General features: G+C 39.0%; 1 protein-coding gene across 3 annotated transcripts in view; it reads right to left on the bottom strand.

Annotated features, from left to right (window-relative positions):
• LOC128021219 (cell adhesion molecule 2-like) overlaps positions 1-23,739 on the bottom strand; it is a 392,008-nt gene that overhangs the window by 212,144 nt on the left and 156,125 nt on the right. For all 3 annotated transcript variants that reach the window (XM_052608263.1, XM_052608261.1, XM_052608262.1), the window contains exon 2: positions 1,485-1,502. In XM_052608263.1, the coding sequence (XP_052464223.1) occupies positions 1,485-1,502 (18 nt within the window). The remainder of the gene's footprint in view (positions 1-1,484; positions 1,503-23,739) is intronic.

Below are 23,739 nucleotides of genomic sequence, written 5' to 3'. Positions count from 1 at the left end.
TCCCATTCGCATAAAAATGCAGAATCTGTCAAGAAAGGACAAGATTCAGATAGTCAACAGCAGGAGTGCTGTAACCTAATACTAGTACAACATTTTAATAACCTTCCCACAAACAATATGCACATTACAACTCCTGTATAATTCAATATGCGTATAATTCAATGTGTTCCTTGAGCTAAAAAGCCTCCTTGGTTACATTAAGAATGATATGAAACCATATCGCACATTTCATTTCTTAAATTTCAGCCCTCTGTGGACATGAACATCCAAGCGTCCATGTAATTAGAAACTTCTTTGTTTGATCTTTCTGCCGTGACCTTTTGACGGCCATGCAAACTATTCCCCAGCAGCAAGGCCTCATGGGTAATGTAGTCCATGCTTGTAATACTGAAGAGTCTGGCTTCTCAGATGTATGTTTTTTTTTTTCATTCTCTACAATATTCTAAAAGGCGACAGTGTCCTAAATGCAATTACTGTACACAGCAGAGCAGAGCGGAGAGTGTCCGCGGGGAACGCTGGTAAACAAAATGCAGTCGGGGGTGCAGGAGTTCTGCTGCTACCTAATTTAATTGGTGTAGCTACTCAGCTAGCCCCAGGTGACCGCTACATGGAATCATTGTAAAGAATACATTTTAAATCACCCCAGGCTACACTGATTTTTTTTAAACTCCAGATCCCTTCATGCTGATGTTTTTTTTATTACTTTATCTTTGTCCCAGGGAGGAACTGTTGTCATCATGATGAGTTTATAAGGAAGATGTTAAGACCGTAAACAGTGATAGTACAGCTTATATGAACAATAAAGAAATAGCAAGGTTTAAAGGGAACAGAGATAGAGTGACAGAAAAAGACAGGATGATAACCTAAGCCTGTTTATTAGTCATATGATGGTCTGCTGGGACAATTCCATCCTCCTCCAAACCATCGGCACAATCTCACTTCCGTCCCCAGAGCCTCATCCACCAAGCCTTGTTCTTCAATTACTGCATGCATCAGTTCATCACACAAGACTCATTCATCTTAACATTACTTTTGCTCTCAAAATACAAAAACTGAGTTTTAAAAAGTGGCACAAGCTCAGATCAACATTAATCTCCCTGGCGATGGGATTCAGACCCTGGAAATAATCGTCTCATATTCTGAGCGGGCTCATTAGCTGATTCTCTGATACGTCTAAACAGAATGCCGGATGATCCGTTCCCGTCTCATCTCGAGGCTGTGTCGGCCGTCACACAGTCGTGGGTTTGCAGAAGCCCACACTCATCACTAGAACATTCCAATTACCCTAACAACAAACCCATCGCTCACATCGCTGACTTCCTCTAATTTGAGGCATTGTCAGATTAGCTCTTGACTTCTTGCCTTCCTTAAGCTGCATCACAGCTTTCGTGAAACAGTTTAAAACCAGCACACAGACAAAACAGCCTCAGCAGATGACGTCTGATGACGTTTCAGCAGAATAAAGGATTTGAAACCGTGCTTACCTGAAATGGCGAGAATATCTGATCAGCCGAGCAGCACATGAGGAGAGAGAGAGAGACTGTGATTAGACTTCAAGTAATCAATCAAAGTTAAATTAATATCACCATTAAATGCAATCACCGTTAAATCGAATTAATTAGCCATTAAAGGGACTTCTTCAGGTGGTCAGCATTCCTGCGATGAAACTGTCACACAACTGCAGGAAGACTGCTGCTAATTATTCATGGTGGAATGAATGCATAATTATTGAAATTGTACATTATTTCCTCTGGACCAGCCTTATTTATTTATTTATTTTCACAATAAGCTTAATGTGATTCTGCATATATGGATATATTTCTTTGATGTTTACTGCAAAAGGTTTTTATATTTACTGCAAAAGAAGAGTTTAGATGTTGAGAGAAATAATAATGTGAATATGAATGGTTGACCGCTTGTGATTATGCAGACTGCCAAATGAATTAAATTTGCTCATTAACAGAGGTGAAGTCAATGTACGTCTGTTTGGGTTAGGGTTAGTTTATGGTAAATATAATTAGCTGTATTTAAATTTTAAAACCAGTGGCAGACAAGGTGAGTCACTGGGGGTTCGGGACGGTGTTTCCATTTTAGGTTTCTCAAAAGAGAGACAGGAAGAACTATAAATAGATATTTAGAAAGATGGATGGAACGAACGATAAAATGATGGGTTAGACAGACAGACAGAAGCAACCACAAGTCTCTATGATTTGCTGCTTATACACACAAATCTGACCATACATGTAGTTTGTGAGAGACAGAGAGGAACGTAATCAAATGAAAAAGCACTAAGAGTGGCCTTTGGAGTGGCAATACCAGGACAACAGCCATCGAGGGAGCATGAGGGTGTCAGTAATCAGGTGGATAAGGGCGAAGAGAGACGGACTGCTTGCCACAAAGTATCTCTGCCAAAGAGTGACACCTGGTCCACCAACACTTGAGCCCAAAACACAGGGCCCTTTGCCCTGACACTGCAATTACCACAGTCATGATTAAAGAACAGAGCAAGAACTCACTGATGAGTGCACTATGACGCATAATAAACATCTATTTCCCTCTTTTTTTTTTTTTAGGTTTACAGCAACAAAAGGTTATTCAGACAATCTGACTTTATCTTGCATCTGGCGCTGAAGCCCTCTGAAGTCCTATTATTTTCCTCGTTCCAACCCAGAATCCTTTGCTGCACTGCATTTCTGTCAGAATTTCTGTCTGCCTCTTTCTGCAAGACTCACCTTCAAAGGTGATCTACACACCCCTCTTATTAGAATGAGTGTCATTAGTTATGCTCACATTCCTAAAGTGAACACACTGTTCCATAAACCTTGCTAAAAGGATGTTAGCACTCTCCCTGCACATTCATAATGCATAATGTATTGTAATAATGATAATAATAATAATAATATATTTTATTTGTAAAGCACTTTTCATAGTTAAAAACAATCCCAAAGTGCTACACATAAACACAATTAAAAACCGGAAAGAAAATTTAAAAAGGAGCCCTTGTAATATACATTATATTTACAATATGTAGTATATATATATATATATATATATATATATATATATATATATATATATAAGAAAAGCATAAAAATAGTAATACAAGAAGCAATTTATGCTGGCAAAGCTATGTTACACATACTACCAAAATGCTGTTTTTGAATGAAGACTTTTATGCTGACTAAAGCAGCAATATTGAATGAAAATACAGTAAAGTTAGAAAGATGGATAAGCTGTAATATTGCAAAATAAAATTAAAATTAATAATTTTATTTATATATTTATCAATAATACAAGCAATTGGGAAAATCTCTTTTTAATGTGTTATTTGCTCACAATGTTGGTTGGGATGGAAACAAACTTTTTTTTATTTCACAGTACATTATTTGGTTAATTTATTATAATTTATTATATTCAATTTGTTTTTGTTCTAATTCTGCAGCACTCGCTGCACTGTGCTTAAAATGGCCCACAACCTTTCTGCATTTGGCCAGGACGTTGTAGGGACTAGGGACTTTCAGCAACAGCCTCTGGTGGTTTTTTTACATCATACAATATTAAAAACTCCTCTTCTGACAAAAGATTGTCATTTAACACCAAAATCAATCCTTCTCTTGCTTTTTTAAATTACCTTTTTTTAATCTCAATAAACGAATTAATGCCGCATTGTGCTGTCCTGTTTACCGTTGCTTAGTGATTTTTACGTTCTTGGATACGGCGGTGTGACGGCAAACTTCCGGTCGCTGTAGCCGTTCCAGTCGCAGCTGTTGCTTAAAGTCCCTAGTAGGACAGAACGCTGGAGACTGTGCGCGACACAGGGGACGTGTTCAAAAGGCAGATGTCTCACAGCAGCGATCATATTTCTTGCACTATCTGTGCTAAGTGTGCTGACTTTATTTGAAATGTCCCACTGCTGTGCAACATGAATAAAATGTTTAGCGCACGTTTCAGCAAAATGTCTCTCTTTATCATCTGATAATGTGAATGACCTTGTGTGTCTTAGCAACTGGCTAGGTGCAGATGAGTAAGGAAATGTAAAGTTGGGAGAATGGATAAATGAAGTTAATTTTGTCCACTCAACCTGCATCACTGAAAAATTTTTATTTTATTTTTGGACTGAGATTCTCAGTCTCTTAAAGGAGATTAATGTTGTTGCTCGGAAGGGGCCAGTTAAAATGTTATGATCGAGGTTCTGGACATTTTTTTTTTTTTTTACAAACTAAACAAAACGTCTCAGGTTACGAATGTAACCATGGTTCCCTGAGAGGGAACGAGACACTGCGTCCTCTGAAGGGACACTATGGGGAACACCTCGTCGTGACCCGTGTCTGAAGCATACTTTGAAAAACGCCAATGTGTTGGCCGGCGACAGCCTCTGACGTCGCTACCGGCGAGACTATAAATACGCGCCCGTAGGACCCGTCACTTATCTTCTTCGTGAAGCTTGCGTCCGAAGCATGGCAGGGAGCTAGAGGACGCAGTGTCTCTTTCCCTCTCAGGGAACCATGGTTACATTCGTAACCTGAGACGTTCCCTGTCAAGGGAACTTCGAACTGTGTCCTCTGAAGGGACACTATGGGGAACAGTATACCCACGCCGCCATGCTGAGGGGAGTGCAGGCCAGAATCATGGCAAACACTAAGTACCAACTCTACCATTTCACCGGGAGTCGCCCCTGGGACGGTTCGACGGCTGTCCATGACATTATCCCTTATGGCCAAAGGCCTAAGCTACATACCCAACTTACCTGAAGGGCCTCGGCCCGGGTTAGAGCTAAAGGCTTGGAATCACGAAAGATTCCTTTAAAGGGATACGGCTAAGAACTTAGCACTGTTTATTACCAAGTCTTGCCTGTCACAAAGGAGGGGCTCTCGTGGCGCTCGTGGCGCCATTCCCCGAGCCTCAGCCCCTGCCTCAGCAGGATGTCTGCTCTCACAGTGCGTCTCAAAACAGTATGTAGTACTGGAGCGCTCTGATGAAAAAAAACGAGAACTCAGTCTCCCATGAGAGGAGGACTCCGAGCTCTGAGCAGCATGCTCATAGGCGACCCTTTTAGAAAAGGGGAGCGCTGCTAAACTACCACGAGAATTGCCCACACAGCCCCCCATGTTGAGAGGCGGTGCTTGAGGTGTATAACAAATACACACTGGTTGGATGAAGCCCAAGGAACCCCGGGGCTAATCATCTTAAGAAAGGGAACGAAGCGGAGCGCGTAACCCTTTAACGTACAGGATTTTAGAAAGTGCGCAGAGCCTTACGTGCACACTTACCACTTACGTGGATTTGAGACAGTGCGCAAAGTGTTCACGTGCACACTGACCACCATGTGGTTTTGAGAAAGTACACAGGCTTAGCGTGTGTACAGAAAAGTTACCTGACAACCACTGTATGTGGGAGCTCACCTTCAGAGAGACCTGTCAAGCCTACTATCTGATAATCACAATATGTGGGAGTTCACCTACAGAGAGGCCTAGAGAGGCCTGCTACCTGTTACCAGATAACCACCTCAGTGGAAGGTAATATGGAACTCGACTCCAGGGAGGCCTGGTGAGGCCTACTACTTGACAACCACAAACCGTGGGAGCTTGTTTTTTTAGTGGAAACACACAGCATGTGGGAGCTAAATCTCCAGGGAGGCCTGGTGAGGCCTACTACCTGAAAACCACAGTATGTGGGAGCTCGCCTTCAGAGAGACCTGGTGAAGCCTACTATCTGAAAACCACAATATGCTATTTAGTGGAAACGCACAGTATGTGGGAGCTAAATCTCCAGGGAGGCCTGGTGAGGCCTACTACCTGGCAACCACAGTATGTGGGAGCTCACCATCAGAGAGGCCTGGTAAAGCCTACTATCTGAAAAGACCACAATATGCGGGAGTCCACATGTTGAGGGAAGCGATGCTTGGGGTGTATAACAAATACACACTGGTTGAATGAAGCCCAAGAAACCTCTGGGCTAATCATCTTAAGAAAGGGAACGAAGCGGAGCGCGTAACCCTTACCGTACAGGATTTTAGAAAGTGCGCAGAGCCTTGCGTGCACACTTACCACTTACGTGGATTTGAGACAGTGCGCAAAGTGTTCACGTGCACACTGACCACCATGTGGTTTTGAGACAGTACACAGGCTTAGCGTGTGTACAGAAAGGTTCCTAAGCATCGCAGAGGAGCTGGATCGCACGGGAGAGGCGAGCTCCAACCCTCAAGCGAGGGGAGCATCACCTGAGGCAGTACATACAGAAGGACTCCGTAACTACCACCTCCCCGGATGCGCCAAGCGGCCAGGCGGCCCCTCAGGGTGACCTGGCCGGATATCCATGATATTCCCTGCAGTGCTATGCCAGTTCTGACGATCAGCCAGGTTCCTCGGGAGGGGTGTGGGATGAGCAACCGCAGAGCGCTTGCTTCCCGCATGTGGAACTCGCTCTGCGGTGGGTGTCGCGCCCTGGGGGGGCGAACCCACGCGGCACGGCCGCCTGCCGAAAGCGTGTGATCATGGCCAGAGCACAAGGCTGGAACTGAGCACTGTAAAAGGAAACTCACAGAGTCTGTTAGAAGACATAACCACCAGCAACATAACACCCATAAGCAGAAAGGGTTACATACTCACCCACCCTCCTGTACTGGAGTCCCGCTTTACGGGGCGCCCCCTTTTGGTCCCGACCGTCAGTAAGGTGGTCACTATGAAAATAGGACCAACCAAAAACATAACAGGTCCAGGATAGGAGACTGTTATGTGAGAAACTTTCCACCTAACCACGATCAGGTGGAGCGCTGGTGGCTACAGGGGAATTAGGCAGGGGAGAAATGAAACAGAATTTAAAAACATCCAAAAGGAAGTGACAAACTCCTAGGTATCGCTCTGATCCGGACGAGAACGCTGCCCCGTCTGAATCACATCCCTCAGACCCTGCTTACCTCTTCGTGACCCGCGATTCCTCTTGCCCCTGCCCTCAGGCGGGGGAGGAGCGCGAGCCGCGACACTAGCCTTCTGCGCCCGTCTTCGATCCTCAGATCGAGATGGGCCAGGACCCCTTTGTTGTTCGGGCTCTGCTGCTGCGTATGATTTACCATTTAAGCGGGATGTATCCTGGAAGGGCTTAGATGGCAAAGAGGGAGATTTTAGAGAGGATGTTCCCCCACTGAGAGATAGTAAGCCAGCATCTCTTCTACAGGGGGCATCCTCTCATAGCCGTCCTCGTGCATGCCATCGATATCAGCATAACTCGTATGCTGAAACCGATGGATGCGAGAGAAAAACGGCCTCTTCCATTCCTTTTCAACTTCTGCATGTAAGTCAGGCAAGAATGGGAGGCTCACCTGGGCTGCGGGCTATGGTCAGAAAAATAACACTCATCGAGTCTACCTCGCGACGTTACCTTTCTGGCACACTTCCATGGCAAGATTATTTATTTTTTTATTTATTTTTTTTTTTTTTTTTTATTTTGCCACGGCGCGATCCATAACCTCTAACAGCTCCCCATACGCAGAGCAGGAGAAATGAGCGGCTCAGCCTCAGTTTCTTCACCACTCTCAAATATCTCCTGCTCTTTCTGGGTAGAACCCAGCAGAGCACTAACTTCAGTGTCAGAAAGGGTTAATGACAACGCATCTTCCTCTCAAAGTTCGCTCGCGTTTGCCGCCGGAGAGTGTGAGAGGAAAGTCCCTCTCCAAACTCCTCAGCGAGATCCACCTGCGATCCCCACGAGCTCATTCTCCTCCGTGCCTCGGCAACGGCGGGTCCTGAGCCGCGAGATCCAGATGACAAACGAGAGCGGAGCTTTTCCAAAGAAAAACGCTCGCAGTGCGCGCAGATTGCCCCCTCAAGGACATCGCGCACGTGCTCTTCGCCCAAACAAGAGACGTAAAGACTGTGTGTGTCATCAGGTGTCAAATAACGCTGACATGGATGCACACACTGTTTAAACGCCTTGCTAGTGGATGCCATGATAACTATAATAGATCGCTTTTACCATTCTGGTCGTTTCTCAGATGCACGCTTCAAACAAAACAGTCAATGAAGACGAAGAAGATAAGTGACGGGTGCTACGGGCGCGTATTTATAGTCGCGCCGGTAGCGACGTCAGAGGCTGTCGCCGGCCAACACATTGGCGTTTTTCAAAGTATGCTTCAGACACGGGTCACGACGAGGTGTTCCCCATAGTGTCCCTTCAGAGGACGCAGTTCGAAGTTCCCTTGACAGGGAACTTTAATGTTTTATTTAATAAAACATTAATGTTTTAATGTTTTATTTATACATTAATGTTATATTTAATTTGATTACATTAATGTTTAAGTTAAGATTCATAAGAAATGTTAACTGCTAGTAACTTTTAACTGCTGTAAAAAAGCACTTTAATTGTTTAAAGTTTTGACAAACAAAATTGTATTGCACTTTTGTTCATACAGCAGAACTTTGAAAGAATAAAATTACACAATACATTACTTTTGATTTCATTGTTGAATTTTGTGCATGCTGCGATTAATCGTGATTAATCGCAGAAAATCATGCGATTAATCGCGATTAAAATATTTAATCGCTGCTCAGCACTAATATATATATATATATATATATATATATATATATATATATATAGTTTGAACCTGCATAAATGAAAGGCAATGTTCAGCACAATGGCAGTGTGTAAAGTCCTGACTGATATTATTTCCAGCACAAACCATATAATCATACACGCAGAGAATAAAGGAAATGACCCGTCATTTCTGTGATTGTGCTGCCATTTTCAGACACAAAATCCATTTTCTGTGAACTATCAAAGCAATCATACACTGAGGAAATGGCTCACAATGCCCAACAGGTGGTCTTCAGAATTACACAGCTCACAAAGATCAAGCCTACAGAGGCAAGTAATTAAAAAATGAACACGTACTCCATTCCTCAAACGGGGTCACAATCCCTTTTTTGGAAAGTGTCACAGCCAGCAGGGATTAAATCGATGCTAAATGTGAATAATAAAATACAAGTAACCATATAGCTGAGGTTTCAAAAGTGACCTGATTAACCTTTGAACTTCCTTTAACACAATGGGGGAAATCAAGACATATCAATCGCTGTTCCTTTCATCCACACAAATTATCTCCAACATTTCCTTTCTCTTATATCCCTGGCTCCCCATCATTCCTATTGGCAGAGCCATTACATTGGGTTGGCAGCGGCACCCGCGGATGTTGGCTGGCACCAGACGTTTCATCAAGATCAGCAGTCATTCCGAGGGGGTTAGGCTAAACTGTCCGTTTCCCACCATGAGCTGGCACCACAGTCGATGCAAAACCGTAGAACCGCCGCCAAATGGGGTCCACTGGAGTGCAGGAACACTGAGCGAGACAGAGTGAGGCTCAGTCCCACAGAACACAGCACCTGCTGACCACTGCATGGAGGCGCAGCGGGGCATTGGGTGACCTTTGAGGCTGGAGATCCATCACAGCTGCTGAGTGCGCAACATTGATGCATTTCGGCGAAAACTGTATGAATATATCAGCAGTTTTAATAATATCTCATTATATATAATGGAATAGGGCTGCTGGAATAGGGGTTGATGATGAAAGGGTTAACTGCATTTTCTATAAGCCGCTGTGAAAAATCAAAGTGGATCATCTGTAGTTCCTCTCTGAGTGCTCGATGTGGTGTCTCATTGATGTTATGAAGCATCATATGAATACAAAGACAGTTCTGCTATGCTACGCTGTATTCATAACAGCATAAGCAAACTTTTCAAATACACTTTCAAGGGTTTTTTGGGTATCAACGATACACAAATATGCACCGCAATTTAGTTATTCAGAAATAAATAATGAATCTTGAAGCTGTAAGAGGAATATTATCTGGATTGTGATAATTACTTAATTGCAGGATTATAAATGAAAACAAATTGCGATATCCATGTTTGTAACCCCCCTCCATTTTTTTTTTTTTTTTGAGCAATCAGAGGCGTTTCAGCTGACGACTGCTTTAAGTGCACAGTTATGTAATATCTCTAAATGACCCTGCATAACAATAATCAAGCAGCAATGTCATTGTTCACATTTCCCAATGCCGAGGATACAACCACATACTACCAAAATGAGTTATGACAATGATAATAGCACTAATTAAACTTACATACAATTGCAAGATAACTAGATCTATAATTTCCACTTCGTTTCATTGCTTTAATGTCCTAGCTTTATAGGTAGTGGACGATTTGTCCTTTAAAACCTTATGACGCACAAAAAACAATAGGGTTCAACCATAAAATATTATATCATGCCGATGCCACTATGTCACAAACATATTTAAATTAATAAAGAGAGACATAATATATGGAGTCAAATAAGCACTACATCAGAAGAAGGATGTTTTGGTCATGCATCCTGGTAACAAAAGATGACATTTTCTTAACAGTTGTGGTTGTACCTGCACTTCCAGAATCTGATAAATACACCTTCCACAGTCATTACAAAACCTAATGGGCCAGACTGTATTTTTGATGAGCCCGCATTCCCCATACTGATAATAAATCCCACATAAAAATGATTCATCAAATGTCTAAGCTGCCAACCATCAACAAACCAATTGTTCACATCAAAGCACCAGACTGATGTTCTCTTCTTATCACGGCAAAACAATGATTTAGCTAAAGCCGAAGTGTTGAGCCGCATAATTGATTTACTTCTTTCCACCATCTTTCCATGTGCAACAGAAACATAATGGGTTTTTGTGAACAACATTGGAAATGGGGAATTACATAAAAGTTGCTGAATGACAAACAAACGGACTAGCGAGCAGACGAAATGTCTTTATTTATTAAAAGATTAGAAGGGTTGAAAAAAGCAGAGGGGATTCAGATTTATGTTGTGTTTTCAGTATCTAAACCGCATTCAACACAAGCACACTTTCATCAGCTTTAATAGCGTGTGGGGAAACATCAAACATGCTCTGTATAATTGTATTGACTTAGGTGCTACTTTTCTATTAAGGGCGTCTCATCTCTGTATTTTATTAGTGCTGCGCGGCTGGGCTCGGTCGGGCAGAGGATATTACTTTTCAGACTACATAGAGCAAGACATGCCACATTAGTAGCAATCAAATCAAAATTTCCACGAGATGTGTGGAGACGATGCCTCAGAAGCTGTGGATAAATCCACAGTTACATAAGAGCAATAGTGTTAAACTAAACAAGCAGATACTTGGGATGATCTTCAACTATCTAATCACAATACAGGCTGATGTATGAAGAACAGAGCAGGAGAAACTCAATGTTCATGTTTTAGATGTTGTTTTTACATGACTTTGTAGACTGGGCAAGTGTATTTCTGTAGTTTCTACTTCAGAAAACGTTTTACTGCCAGTTTAGATCAGCACCCAATTCAGTGGTGTTTCAGCAGTGAAAAAAGCCTGGTGAGGGTGAATATACTGGGATGTAAAGGTCTGAGAATATACTGGAAATCTCTTTATTTTAAACTTTTTTTTTTTTTTCAGAATTTTAAGATGATACAATAGTTACTGAAATAAATAAATAAATAAATAAATAAATAAATAAATAAATAAATAAATAAATAAATAATAGAGTATGGAATGGAAGCTTTATAAAATAAAATAAAATAAAATAAAATAAAAGAGACAGTAGATAACTTTTGCAATGCTACCAAAATAAATAAATAAATCACAGTTTCCACAGAAATTTTAGGCAGCACAAATCTTTTCAATATTGATAACAAAACATTTCTTGATCAACCAATCAGCATGATTTCTGCAGGAGCATGTGACTGAAGGCTGGAGTAACGATGCTATAAATTCAGCTTTGCCATCATTTTTATATATATATATATATCACAATATTTCTGTATTTGACCAAATAAATATATCTATAATAATAAACACTTCTTTCAAGAACATTAAAACACCTTACTGCCCCAAAACATTTGATTATGTAAGGAATTCAATGATTAAACTATTGTATTCATTTATTTTATTTTTTTCTTATTAATAAAGCATACACTTGTGTGTGGTCATATATGCATGTTTGTGAACATGTTCCCAGACTCAACACCACACACAGTCAGTGAGGACAGGTTCCAGGGGAACAGACGGACAGGGCAGAGGAGACCTATTTGCTGGGGCCATTGCCAGGTTCACCCACCGCTGGGACACATGGAGCATTTACTCTGACGGTGCTCCATCCTTTGATACCACCATGTACTTTTTTCCATGAGCTGAGGGTTTACATATGTCAAAAAGGAATGAATGTGGACATTCGTGCCACATGGCACCTGCACTAATAATCTCGGCTGGGGCTTCCTGTATGCAAGCGTTATCTGTGACTTTCTGAGAGGCTTGTGACCACGTTAATGCCTTCATAATGTTCCTGCTCTGATTAATTACGCTGACACTATAAGACAACGCCACAGACCAGAGATGTCTGAAACTGCCAGATCTAAATGAGTTTATGAAATACCAAATGCCAGAATGGCGACGCTTTCTCTTTCCTTTCAGAAAAAAGGCCCTCAGCTCCATCATTTTCTCAACCAGCTATTTCTCTCCCTTTCTGTCTCTCCCTCTCTCTTTCTCTGATCTGTCCTTGAGGGAAGGAAATTAGCCACAATGATTTACTCCTGTCATATCTCCGGGGCTATTCTGCTTCTAATGGACTCATTTACCTTGCTTTAATCACAAATTCACAGCTTGGTCTCCTCAGTCCCTTGACGCACTACAACTTCCGTCCCTTTGATGTCCTCTAGTCTGAGAACGGTGGGGCAGGACGGTCCCTCTCCCACTGAGAGCAGAAGTCATCTACATGAGCTTGTACAAATATCCAGAATTAAAATGAAGAGGATATCGGCTAAGTTATAAATTAGCTGACCTTGTTTGCCTCTGCTTTCTCAATTGCAATTGAAATAATATAAATAAGCTAAAATGAATAGCTGATGCGCAACTAGTCAATAAGCTTTTTGTTACCTCAACATAGAGTAACTCGGGTCAGTAAAATAGTTATATATCAACCTCTGACTGGTAGTCTATGAGGAAAAACAGTCCTGCTGTACAAATCTCAAAATAAGTTCACAAAACTGCATGCATTAAAATGATAACATAATTATCTAAATGCAATTTAATGTGGTTGTAGATGAGATATAGCACAGTTCTCGCCTCCGAACATCATTCTCTGAAAAAAGGTCTTATCAAGGCTGAGCTACTTCTCTTGACAGCTGACTTATCACATTTCAGCTTATGAAACAGAAGTATGAGTATGCCGTGGCGGGGTGCAGGATGAGCGACGTCGATGGGGCGTAATTCTGAAATAAAGCTACATTGACAGGAGGAATCAACTGTGAGATTTAATGTAGCAAAAAGCTCTGTGAGCATCACAGATGAATAACAGCTTCATCTGACCTTTTTTTGAAGCGGTAGGCTAGGATGCATCAAGGAAAAATGTCTCCTAACAACAAAGTCATTTTGGTAGCCGACAGCATTCACATGTTAGACATCAACATGATGGCTGAATAGAGACACGAAGGGATTTTCTAAAGGATCCCAGATAAACAGGCGATCACTGCTAAACCAAAACAGCTTGTCAGCGCCGGGCTGTATTTATATTCTTTCTGGAACCTCTCTGAATATGTCTGGCTGCATTTCTCTCTCCGTGCTGCTGGAAGGGACGTCTGGATTCCCAAGTAAAACATGCTTGAGGAAAATGTTTGGTTTCCTTTAAAATAATCGTGCATGGTTTGCTGTTTTCTTATTCTACTCTGATGACTGTTCTTATTAAGCATGAAATCACTGACTGTCTGCCAAGGATAACTTACACTACTTCAGAGGGATGTGATGCAGTGGAGAAAAATAAAATATTAGTGAAAAAAAGAAAGACAGATAGAAAGAAAAATGAAACATGAAAAGAAGGATGAAAAGAATCATTAGTGATGTATTGTATTGAAAAACAATTATTTTTGTTGTAGAAATGCTGTTCTGTTAAGAAACACACAGAGAGAAAAAAGTAAATACAGGCGGAAGGAAATTGTTATTTCTATGTCATATTCTAGAAGTGTGTAGAAAGGAAGGAAGCTGGTAAGGATGAAAATACTGCAATAAGTTCTATTGTATAGTGAAAAAGTATGTAGGACGGAAAGAAAAGCATGTGAGCTCCAAATAGAATTTGTCAATTTGAGACATTCTTGTTCTGATTTTCCCTTGATGTATGTTACATTGAAGCAAAGCTTCATTCAAACATCACTTCAAATGTGTTTTGGTACAACAGAGGCTCCTGCAAATGTGATTTTCTCTTCATAACCAAGTTACTCCATTTATCCATTGTAAATGTTCTAAGGAGAACGCCAGAAACAACAACAGAAAAAAAAAACAAAAAAACAAAAAACACCACATGGTACAGTGCACTTACAAATCCAGCATGTCATCAAACACTAGTCTCAGCCAATCAGCAACATAAATTTGATTCATGGGTTGTCGTCGTTATTTAACTTTCACAAACACACAGTCTGGGTCTTTTTAAAGTCTTTTATCCATCTTTTTAAGCCAACCACAAACTCTACAGCGTCTGTCATGTTTCTTCTGATAAAACAACAAACATTGTAGACTTTGTATTCAGAACAGCCCAATTTTTACAGTACTTCTGGAATATATATATATATATATATATATATATATATATATATATATATATATATATATATATATATATATATATATATATATATATATATATATATATATATATATATATATAGTGTGTGTTTCTGTGAGAAAATTAGAAAAACCTACATCAAATTAGTTCATTTTCTTCCCCCTTTCATTTCCTTTATTAATATTATCATTGTGCATTTTTTTTTCCGTCTGATGCAGTAAATGAAACAGACTTCTAGATGTATGAAAAGGTCCTTTTGCATTGCATTTAAATCAGAAAAAGGCAAAAGAAAGAAAGCTGTCGTTTGCCTTGAAAATCATACTGCTCTATCTGCCTTCACACTGAGATAAACCAAGAGCACGCTGTGGAAAATGACTTCCCAGCATCCTCTTGCAAGCCACCTACTGATATCGCATATGCTTTTTTTTTTTTAAAGCATACAAAAAAAAAAAAAACTTAAAGACAAAGAACCACTTATCATTTACCTCCCCTTATAAATGATTGAATAAGCACTTTCATAGCCGTCCCAACATGCCAGGCTAGATCTGGTCACTGCCGAACACATAGATCTGACAGGACCAGCAATTGCCCACTCTGTACTTAAACCATGATCGTTCATGTACTGTATATGGACTTGGATAGAACTACTGGAAAATTTCAGCTCTGTGTGGTTTTGGGTTGTTTTATATCAGTGGTCCAACTGCAGCGCCCCTAATTACAGTGTCTTGAATTCACTAGCATGTTTCCCCAGCCAATATAATCATATAGTACAGCTCTAGCTTTGGGCAAAGAAACAGTTGTGAGAGAAAGATCCCTTGACAAAAGCAAACCAGAGTTTGGGGAAGCTTGTATTGTTCAACGAGAAGAACTAATGTGAAATTGGGTCCCAGTGGTGAGTTTCACTTCTTGGCCTCTTCGTTTGATCATGTGAAGCAGATAAAATTTGTGACCAAAGCAGAAACCATTAGCTCTCGCTTTCAACCAAACCACATTTCACTTCTTGCACAAAAGCAAACTTGTGTGGTTTACACTGGATGTGAGTCAAAGGCGTGCGGTAAACAAAACAAAGAGCCTAAGCCACAACTCGAAACAACAGATTGTTGTTTTGTGAATATATAGTCAGTGTCTTTTGAGGAATTTTCTGACATGCTAATTACATTGCATCAGTTTATCTTTTTTTGTCCTGTCTTTAGATACGGTTCATTTTGGCAGTTTTAACATCTCATAAAAAGTCACTATATGAGCAGCAGGGCAAGGAATCATTTCAATTGGTTCAATGGCAGTGTTCCAGGAGAGCACTTTACATGTTCATTAGCTTAACTAGAACTAGACCATTAACATCTCAACGTACTTTGCCTTTTATTAGTACAGTAACTTAATGGCAAGAAAATAACAGCACTACAAAAGGGTTTTTAATATCCGGCTAATAAGTTCATAAGTCACGTCTTCAGACCTCTTCATATTTCCTCAAAAAAAGAGGCTAGAGGTTGCTCTTGTTAGGCGGTTGATTTTCTTGGTTGATTCCTATTTTCTGGCAGGAGCTAATTTTAGTCCATTAATAAAAACAAATTAAATAAATAAATAATCATAGATATGCTGTACAATTACTCATTTATGTCTTTATTGACTTATATGTATTAAATAATTGTTTATATAGTTCCAGAGAGTCCATTGCTGGTGTGTCCACACACACACACACACACACACGCGCGCACACACACACACACACACACACACACACACACCAACACATAAATAAACAAATAAATAAATAAATAAAAACAATGAAGCACAATTGTTAATTTTGGTCATTTTTGATTATTAATTATTAGTATGGTTGAAATGGATCATCAAAGGTCAGCAGCAAAGACAATAGTTAATAAAATGGGATAAGATACATTTGTGTTATTTAATATATTTAATTATTGCGGGTTTGCATCATATTCTGAGTTTGCATTTCACTGTTTTAAGTCATTTTGATGAATAATTTTTTTTTTTTTTTTTTTTTTTTTTTTTTTTTTTTTTTTGTGAGTGGGGTGAATTAATGCACATTCACATTTAGTCTAGAAACTACATCATGTTCACATAGCACCCACAACGCCCCTTTACTTCCGATTTCTCCCAATATTGGGACAGGAGACTTGTCAGTCTATAAATGGGAAAACAAAGTAACTGGCGTTACTTTTTTAAAAAATATATATATTTTCTTGTAAATTAAAAAAGTAATGCGTTACTTTACTAGTTACTTGTTTAAATCAATCAATCATTTAACATAAAAAAATGCTTCAAGGTGTCAAATTTTTAATTTCCATAAAAGTTCAATAGTAACATTTTTGACATCCCTAATTATGTTATTTTACAAACTTGATTTATGTGACCGGTACTGTATGAGACAGCAATAAAAAAAAAAGGTCTCAATTTCCAATACGACTATATCCAAGATCTGCCTGGATAGATTAAATAAATCAGCTTGACTATCCGAAGACTAGTGTCATTAAAAAAGACATCTATAATGTTTGACTGGCTCTGCTTCAAAAGCAACAGTCGGATATTTGTGAGGAAAAGCAGAGACCTCTTCCTGATGTCTTCTTTAACCCATCATCACAGGGTTGAGTTCACAGGCCGGCACCCTGCATGATGGAGTCAGAAATAAATCATGTGAAAGATGATTAAACATGGATTAGCTGCAGTGTCATGCTGGACTGCTTCATACCTCACACCGAGAAGATGAGAGGAGTGAGGCAGCTAGAGAAGCTTGGTAAATAGAAAAAAATAAAAATCACAGCTCGGTCAAAGGAAGACTAAGAGGCAGTTTCAGATAATATACATAATTGCTCCTCGTTCTATTAGACAAGTGTAAGCTTTTGATTAACAGCCAAATTGTCTCTTTGTTAGCATAATAAACAATCAGCGTATCTGAGCAGTAAATCAACAGACAGCAGCTCGGATTCAGCCCTGGGGACATCAGAGGGAAGAAGGAGATGTAACCTAATGATTCTCTGTCGTACAGCACTGCTGCTGTATGCGTGACATATGACATAAGAAACCTGTTTACACTGGGTGATCAATGACTAGTCATTATGTGCAAGAAAAATAAGAAAAAATAAGGACATTTTGCATTACTTGCACACCAATGGATCCTCTGCAGTGAATGGTAGCCGTCAGAATAAGAGTTCAGACAGGCTGTTAAAAACATCACAATCCAAAAAGTTGCCTCATCTGAATAAGGAGAGAAATATGCTTGCAAGCAAGAACAGTCCAGAACAGTTCTAAACAAATATGCAGATGGATTTCGATGACGGCACCCATTCACTGCAGAGGATCCATTTGTGAGAAACAAACTCATCTACACCTTGGATGGTCAATACATTTTCAGCAAACTATCGTGTAATATTCCTTTAAAGCGGCACATATCTAGCAAAACAACCATGTGGTAGCACAATGGATGACTGACAGGTGGAAAGGCAGTCCTTTCATCCATGTTCTTTCTACAAATGTGATGTACTCGCATATGTTTCTGAGTACCTTTCAATATGGTTGAGTGTTCGCATCACAGAGCATTAATCCAGTAATAGTATTGATGTAAACGTCAAGCTCATAGGAAAAGTGAACCTCCTTTAGATAAACCCAAAAAAATCCTGTCAAATTTCTCAAGGAAAAAGTGAGATCCAGTCTGTCTTTTCTCAGAGGAGAGTCTGAACTGACATTTCGACATGATCCAAAATGCTTATTCAGCAGGACTGTAGCTGCCAAGAGAAGAAAAATAGCAAATCTGTCAATCAAAAGTATTTTTAGGTCCTGTGAAAAACGCTCGCTAATTAGGTATTCAACAAATGATACTTTCCAGCTTCCAAACTGAAGTAAAACTGAAGGCTTTTCATTGGAATGTTCTAGCTCTAGCTATCGTGCACAACTGAGTCGACGACAACTTAATAACAACCTGACTTGTACAGTGCAGTAAATGAAAAATATAAAAAATATAAAATAAATAATAATAATTGAAATAAAAACACAAAAACATACAGATTTTTAATCTTAAAAGCTTGAAAAAGAACATTTTCAGTGAACTGGTTTACTTTAAGTACAGTGGAAGGATAACATATTGTGCTGAAGCAGGCCTGGTTAAACTCTGTTGTTATGATGGGTGTGTAATTGCAGGAATTAATGTGAGATTAGAGTGTTTTAACTCAGCAAGGGCACGAATAGGACAAACCTCTTGCTTCCTCCTTGCTGGTGTCTCTCTGCATGGAGTGCCATTATCTCCATTAAGAGCTTTAAGCGCTGAACTGGAGCATTGTCACTCATATCCATAAATCCTCACACCATAAAACACTCACACATGCATATGTCACCAGTCCAGGAGAAATAACACTGCAGAAATGTTTATATCCATACATGCATATTATGCAAACAAACAATTGTTTGCATATATATTAGGGATGGGCGATATATTGCATGCGATTGTCACGCGCATTTCACCAGTAAAGCCGGATCCCTGATTACCGCTAAATCGCCATCACCTGCTTTCAAATGGAGCACCATTTAATAGACAGAACCGTAGATCACTGACAAGCTATGCAATATCACGTTCATTATCGCAGATGAATTGCATTCGATAATGAACGTGATATTGCGTAGCCTGTCAGTGAACTATGTTTCTGTCTATTAAATTGCGCTCCATTTGAAAGCAGGTGATGGCGATTTTTGTTGACGAAATGCACGTGACAATCGCATGCGATTTATCGCCCATCACTAATATATATATATATATATATATATATATATATATATATATATACACTATATGCAAATGGTATCATCATCCTTGTTGTGAACAGGCCTTTATGGATCCCAAACTTTTGAAATGTAGTACACACACACACACACACACACACGTTTGTTTTTGTGAAAAGTCGGGACAACCCATAGGCGCAATGGTTTTTATACTGTACAAAGTGTATATTCTATGGCCCTACACCAAGCCTACACCTAACCCTAACCCTAATAGGAAACTTTATGGAGTTTTACTTTCTCAAAAAAATAACTCATTCTGTATGATTTATAAGCGTTTTGAAAAATGGGGACATGGGTTATGTCCTCATAAGTCACCGTCTCCCTGTAATACATGTGTCATACCCATGTCATTATACAAAGTTGTGTCCTGATATGCCACAAAAACAAGAGCACACACACACACACACCACCTTTTTAAAGTTTGGGGTACACTAATTATAATAGTTTAGATATAACAGTTATAGTTCCCTTGCAGACAGGTGTTATGAAAAGCTCTTGATATATTAGAGTTTTTAATCTCAGCTACTGAACTGTGATTGTTGGCCTCTCTATTCTGAAGGACGACCTTGTCCGGGTTATTTGATAGTGCTTCCAGTTCTTTATAATTGAACCAACAAAGCCCACTGGGAGTTGAATCTCTCATGCTGTACGTGTTTGTTTACTTTATCTCTGCCTCTGGAATGCTTTCTTTTTCATTTTCACAGCTACCTTTACGATTCATATCTTGAATAATAATCATCTAACCGTGGGATTTCATCGAAAAATGAATGTTATTTTAATGGTTCACAGGTAGATGCCAATTGTTTGGCAATTGAGGCATCCTCTGAGTGATATTGTGCGTTAACCTCCTCGGGGACTTAATATTTATGCCAGCCACACATTGTTTTTATTTATTCAAAAATAATGTTAATGAGTTTTCTAGGCCTAGAAAAAAAAAAAAAAAAAAAAAAAAAAAAAAACCTGTGTTCAGCCACTAATGAGGTAAAAATTACTTTAAAATACATAGTTAAAAATTAGACAGATTTTCTGAAGTAATCTACTCGGTAAAAGCACAATGGAATAGATCAGAACACAAGGATCTTAAAGGGATAATTCACTCTGAAATAAAAATTCTGTCATAATTTACTCAAGTTGTTCCAAACCTGTATTCATTTCTTTCTTCTACTGAACATAAAATATATATATATACACACACATACATTTCTACTATGAAACAGATTACTTGTTTGGAATACAGGTTTGGAATCATTTGAGTAAATTATGACAGAATTTTCTTTTCTTTTGTTTTCTTTTTTTTAGGTGAACCATCCCTCTGAGATATCTTAAATACACAACACCTGTGGTGAAGGTCATAAAGACAAGTCGTGAGGACATAAAGACATATACATTCAGTGCCGCTGCTAGCCATTTTGGTGCCCTAAGCATAATTCCTTTATGATGCCCCCCACCCCGACCCCGAAAAAACAAAACAAAAAAAAAAAAACGTTTGTTTTTGCCAGTTTAACTTTTTATTACCAAACATAACTCAATAGCTACCAATAACACACAATAGCAGCATCACAGTATAAAACTTAACAACACTAAAAAGAGAAAGAAAATCTTCACAGCTTTGTTGACTTTGTAAACAGTCAAAAGAATAGCAAAATAAAAAAAATTATCAAAATATTTTTTTTTTTTGCAAATTCAATGTCACTTTGAATAAATTAAATAAAATAATCATCAATAAGTACTAGAGCTGTTACTTTTGTGAAAAAATCATTTTCGATTTTTAAGACATAAGTGTTCATTGAATCGATTGTAAAATCGATTTACAATGTCTAAAAAAAATATGTTTCCTTTTTCAACGTCAATAAACGGACGAACGTAAAGAGAGAGCTGGAAACATTCAAGTCAGCAATATATCTTATTTATTGGCATGAAGTTTCATGGCAAAATTTTCAGGGTCCAGAGAAGAGCGTTTTTTATTCACTATATGTCCAGCTGTTGAGAAGACGTGCTCCAACCGCACTGATGTCCCAGGACACTCAGGTAGGCTACAGCTGCGCAAGGTGGGGGTATTACTGCCAATTTTCCACCACAAAAGCCGGTCGCTATCAGCTTGCAATGGTCCTTTTCATAACTCAGAATCTCTTGTAACTAGATGCGGTAATGAGGAGAATTCGCGTCTACCGTTCTGTGAGACCTCCAGACGCGTGGAAACACGCTTTTACATTGTAAGTTATAATAACATAGTTTGCTGATGCTAACATTAACGTCAGCAATTTCAAGGCGCATTATGATTAGCAGCAGCACGCACATGCAGCACATTTCCCGTACTTTCTAGACTAGACCGGACTAGACTAGAGCAATTAGTAAATATCTTTCTTGTTCCCCTTTTTTGTTACATATACATGGCTAAAATGTGGCTAATATTTCTATAGGCTAATGAAATAATACCGGCATTTAAAAAAAAAAAAAAAATTTGGCTATTTTTGGTGCCCCCTCAGCACTTGGTGCCCTACGCACAGTGTGTGATGCGCGTGTTGGGAGCGGCGGCGCTGTATACATTTATTATTTTATTTTTTAATTCTCCTAGACCAGATGCAAAATTGTGATTAAAATGAGAAAATCTCTCTCTCTGTCTCTCTCTCAGACACAGATGCCTATATCCTGTTAAAATGTAAACATGTTCACTTCTCCATCTAAATCGACTGCGCACTTGTGCCCATGAAATATAAATTAATTTCTGTTTCCAAAGTCACAGAGTTTGGATTTTTTATCAATAATACATCTGTCTGACTTTCCTCCTCTGTGCGCTCAAAGATGTAACACTCGAGACGCTCTGAGAGCAGACAGGTCAGGGTTTGGCTTCACCAAACCTTTTTATTTTTTACTTCTATACTGAGCTGTTTTCTTCAGGAGGAAACTGGATCACATTGCCCACCCTCTGCATCTCTCAGAGCTACAGCCACTTACACAGAACACGAGCAACGTTGTCAGCACAGACAGTTTCTAGGCTCTTTTATATATCTGTATGACCTTCTGTCTTAAAAAAAAAAAAATCAATACATACATACATAAATGAAAAAAAAAACAACATAAAAGAACAAATCTGAAGGAGTGCAGAGTCTGCAGACAGAGGACGGCATTGTAAAACACGTAGCTCAGTATTACCCAGCATGCACTACTGCATTAATACAGTTCTTCCACATTTTAATGACCACCAGATTTATGCCATAAGTGCATTTACAATGGCACTTAAAACAACAATGAAATTGCTTGACATGCCCATTTTTCCCTTTGACCTGTATTTCCTACCGAAACGAGAAACTGAAGTGGAATTTAAAGCAGGCAAGTGGACAAGTGGACAAACCTGTGCTTCTTCATTCCACTGCCAATGCAACCATTTTAACACACCCAGACACAAACCTCAATGCACCATGATCAAACAAAATAAAATATATTAGGTGCTGTTCTGTTTGTTATCTAATAAGTTTAACATTGGGTTTTCACATAATTTATTTAATAAAATAGATTAAATAAATCAAACTGAGTTGGCAAGGTGTCATACAGTACAAACTGTCAAGATAACAAACAAAATGAATAATAATAATAATAATAATAATAATAATAATAATAATAATAATAATAATAATAATAATAATAATAATAATAATAATGTTATGTTTATATTTTTATAAACATATTTTTATACTATAGATGCATTTTTCTATTTATAATGTTGTTGTTGAAATTATTATTGTTTTTATTATTATGACTATTTTACTAATTGTAAATAGCACAAGTCAAAAATTAAGCAACAATATTGATGACAGCTGATGATGATCATTATGAAATTTGTACCAACAAATTGTACAAACAAATTTAGACAAAAGTGAAAAAGTAAATTACATTATACAATTTCACACACACACACACACACACACACACTATATATATAGTGTAGCATCAGATAGTTCCGCCTTTATTTTTGAACAGCCAAAACTACACACAGGATATCAGATTCACTTTGACCCTTTATCTCACGGTCTAGTGTGGCAGAGAATAGTAACAAATGTTCCTCAGTCTATTTTCCACGATTGTTCTTTTCTCTCTCTCTCTTTCTCTGTCTGTCTGTCGATAAAGGTGTGTTAGAAAGAACACAGACTTGCCACTGGCTGAATTACATTATTGACTCGACGTGGCAGTGCAAAATGCCCGAGCAGTGAGCACCGCTGCTGTTTGCCTGTGATCAGAGCTCTGGTCTGTGCAAATCAAACAGTTATCGATTTGTCTTTTTGTATTCCTTACACTCGTCTCACCTTCAGCCCCGTT

The sequence above is a fragment of the Carassius gibelio genome, chromosome A10, assembly GCF_023724105.1.
Source record: "Carassius gibelio isolate Cgi1373 ecotype wild population from Czech Republic chromosome A10, carGib1.2-hapl.c, whole genome shotgun sequence".
NCBI lineage: Eukaryota > Metazoa > Chordata > Actinopteri > Cypriniformes > Cyprinidae > Carassius > Carassius gibelio.
This window is presented reverse-complemented; position numbering and strand designations above follow the sequence as displayed.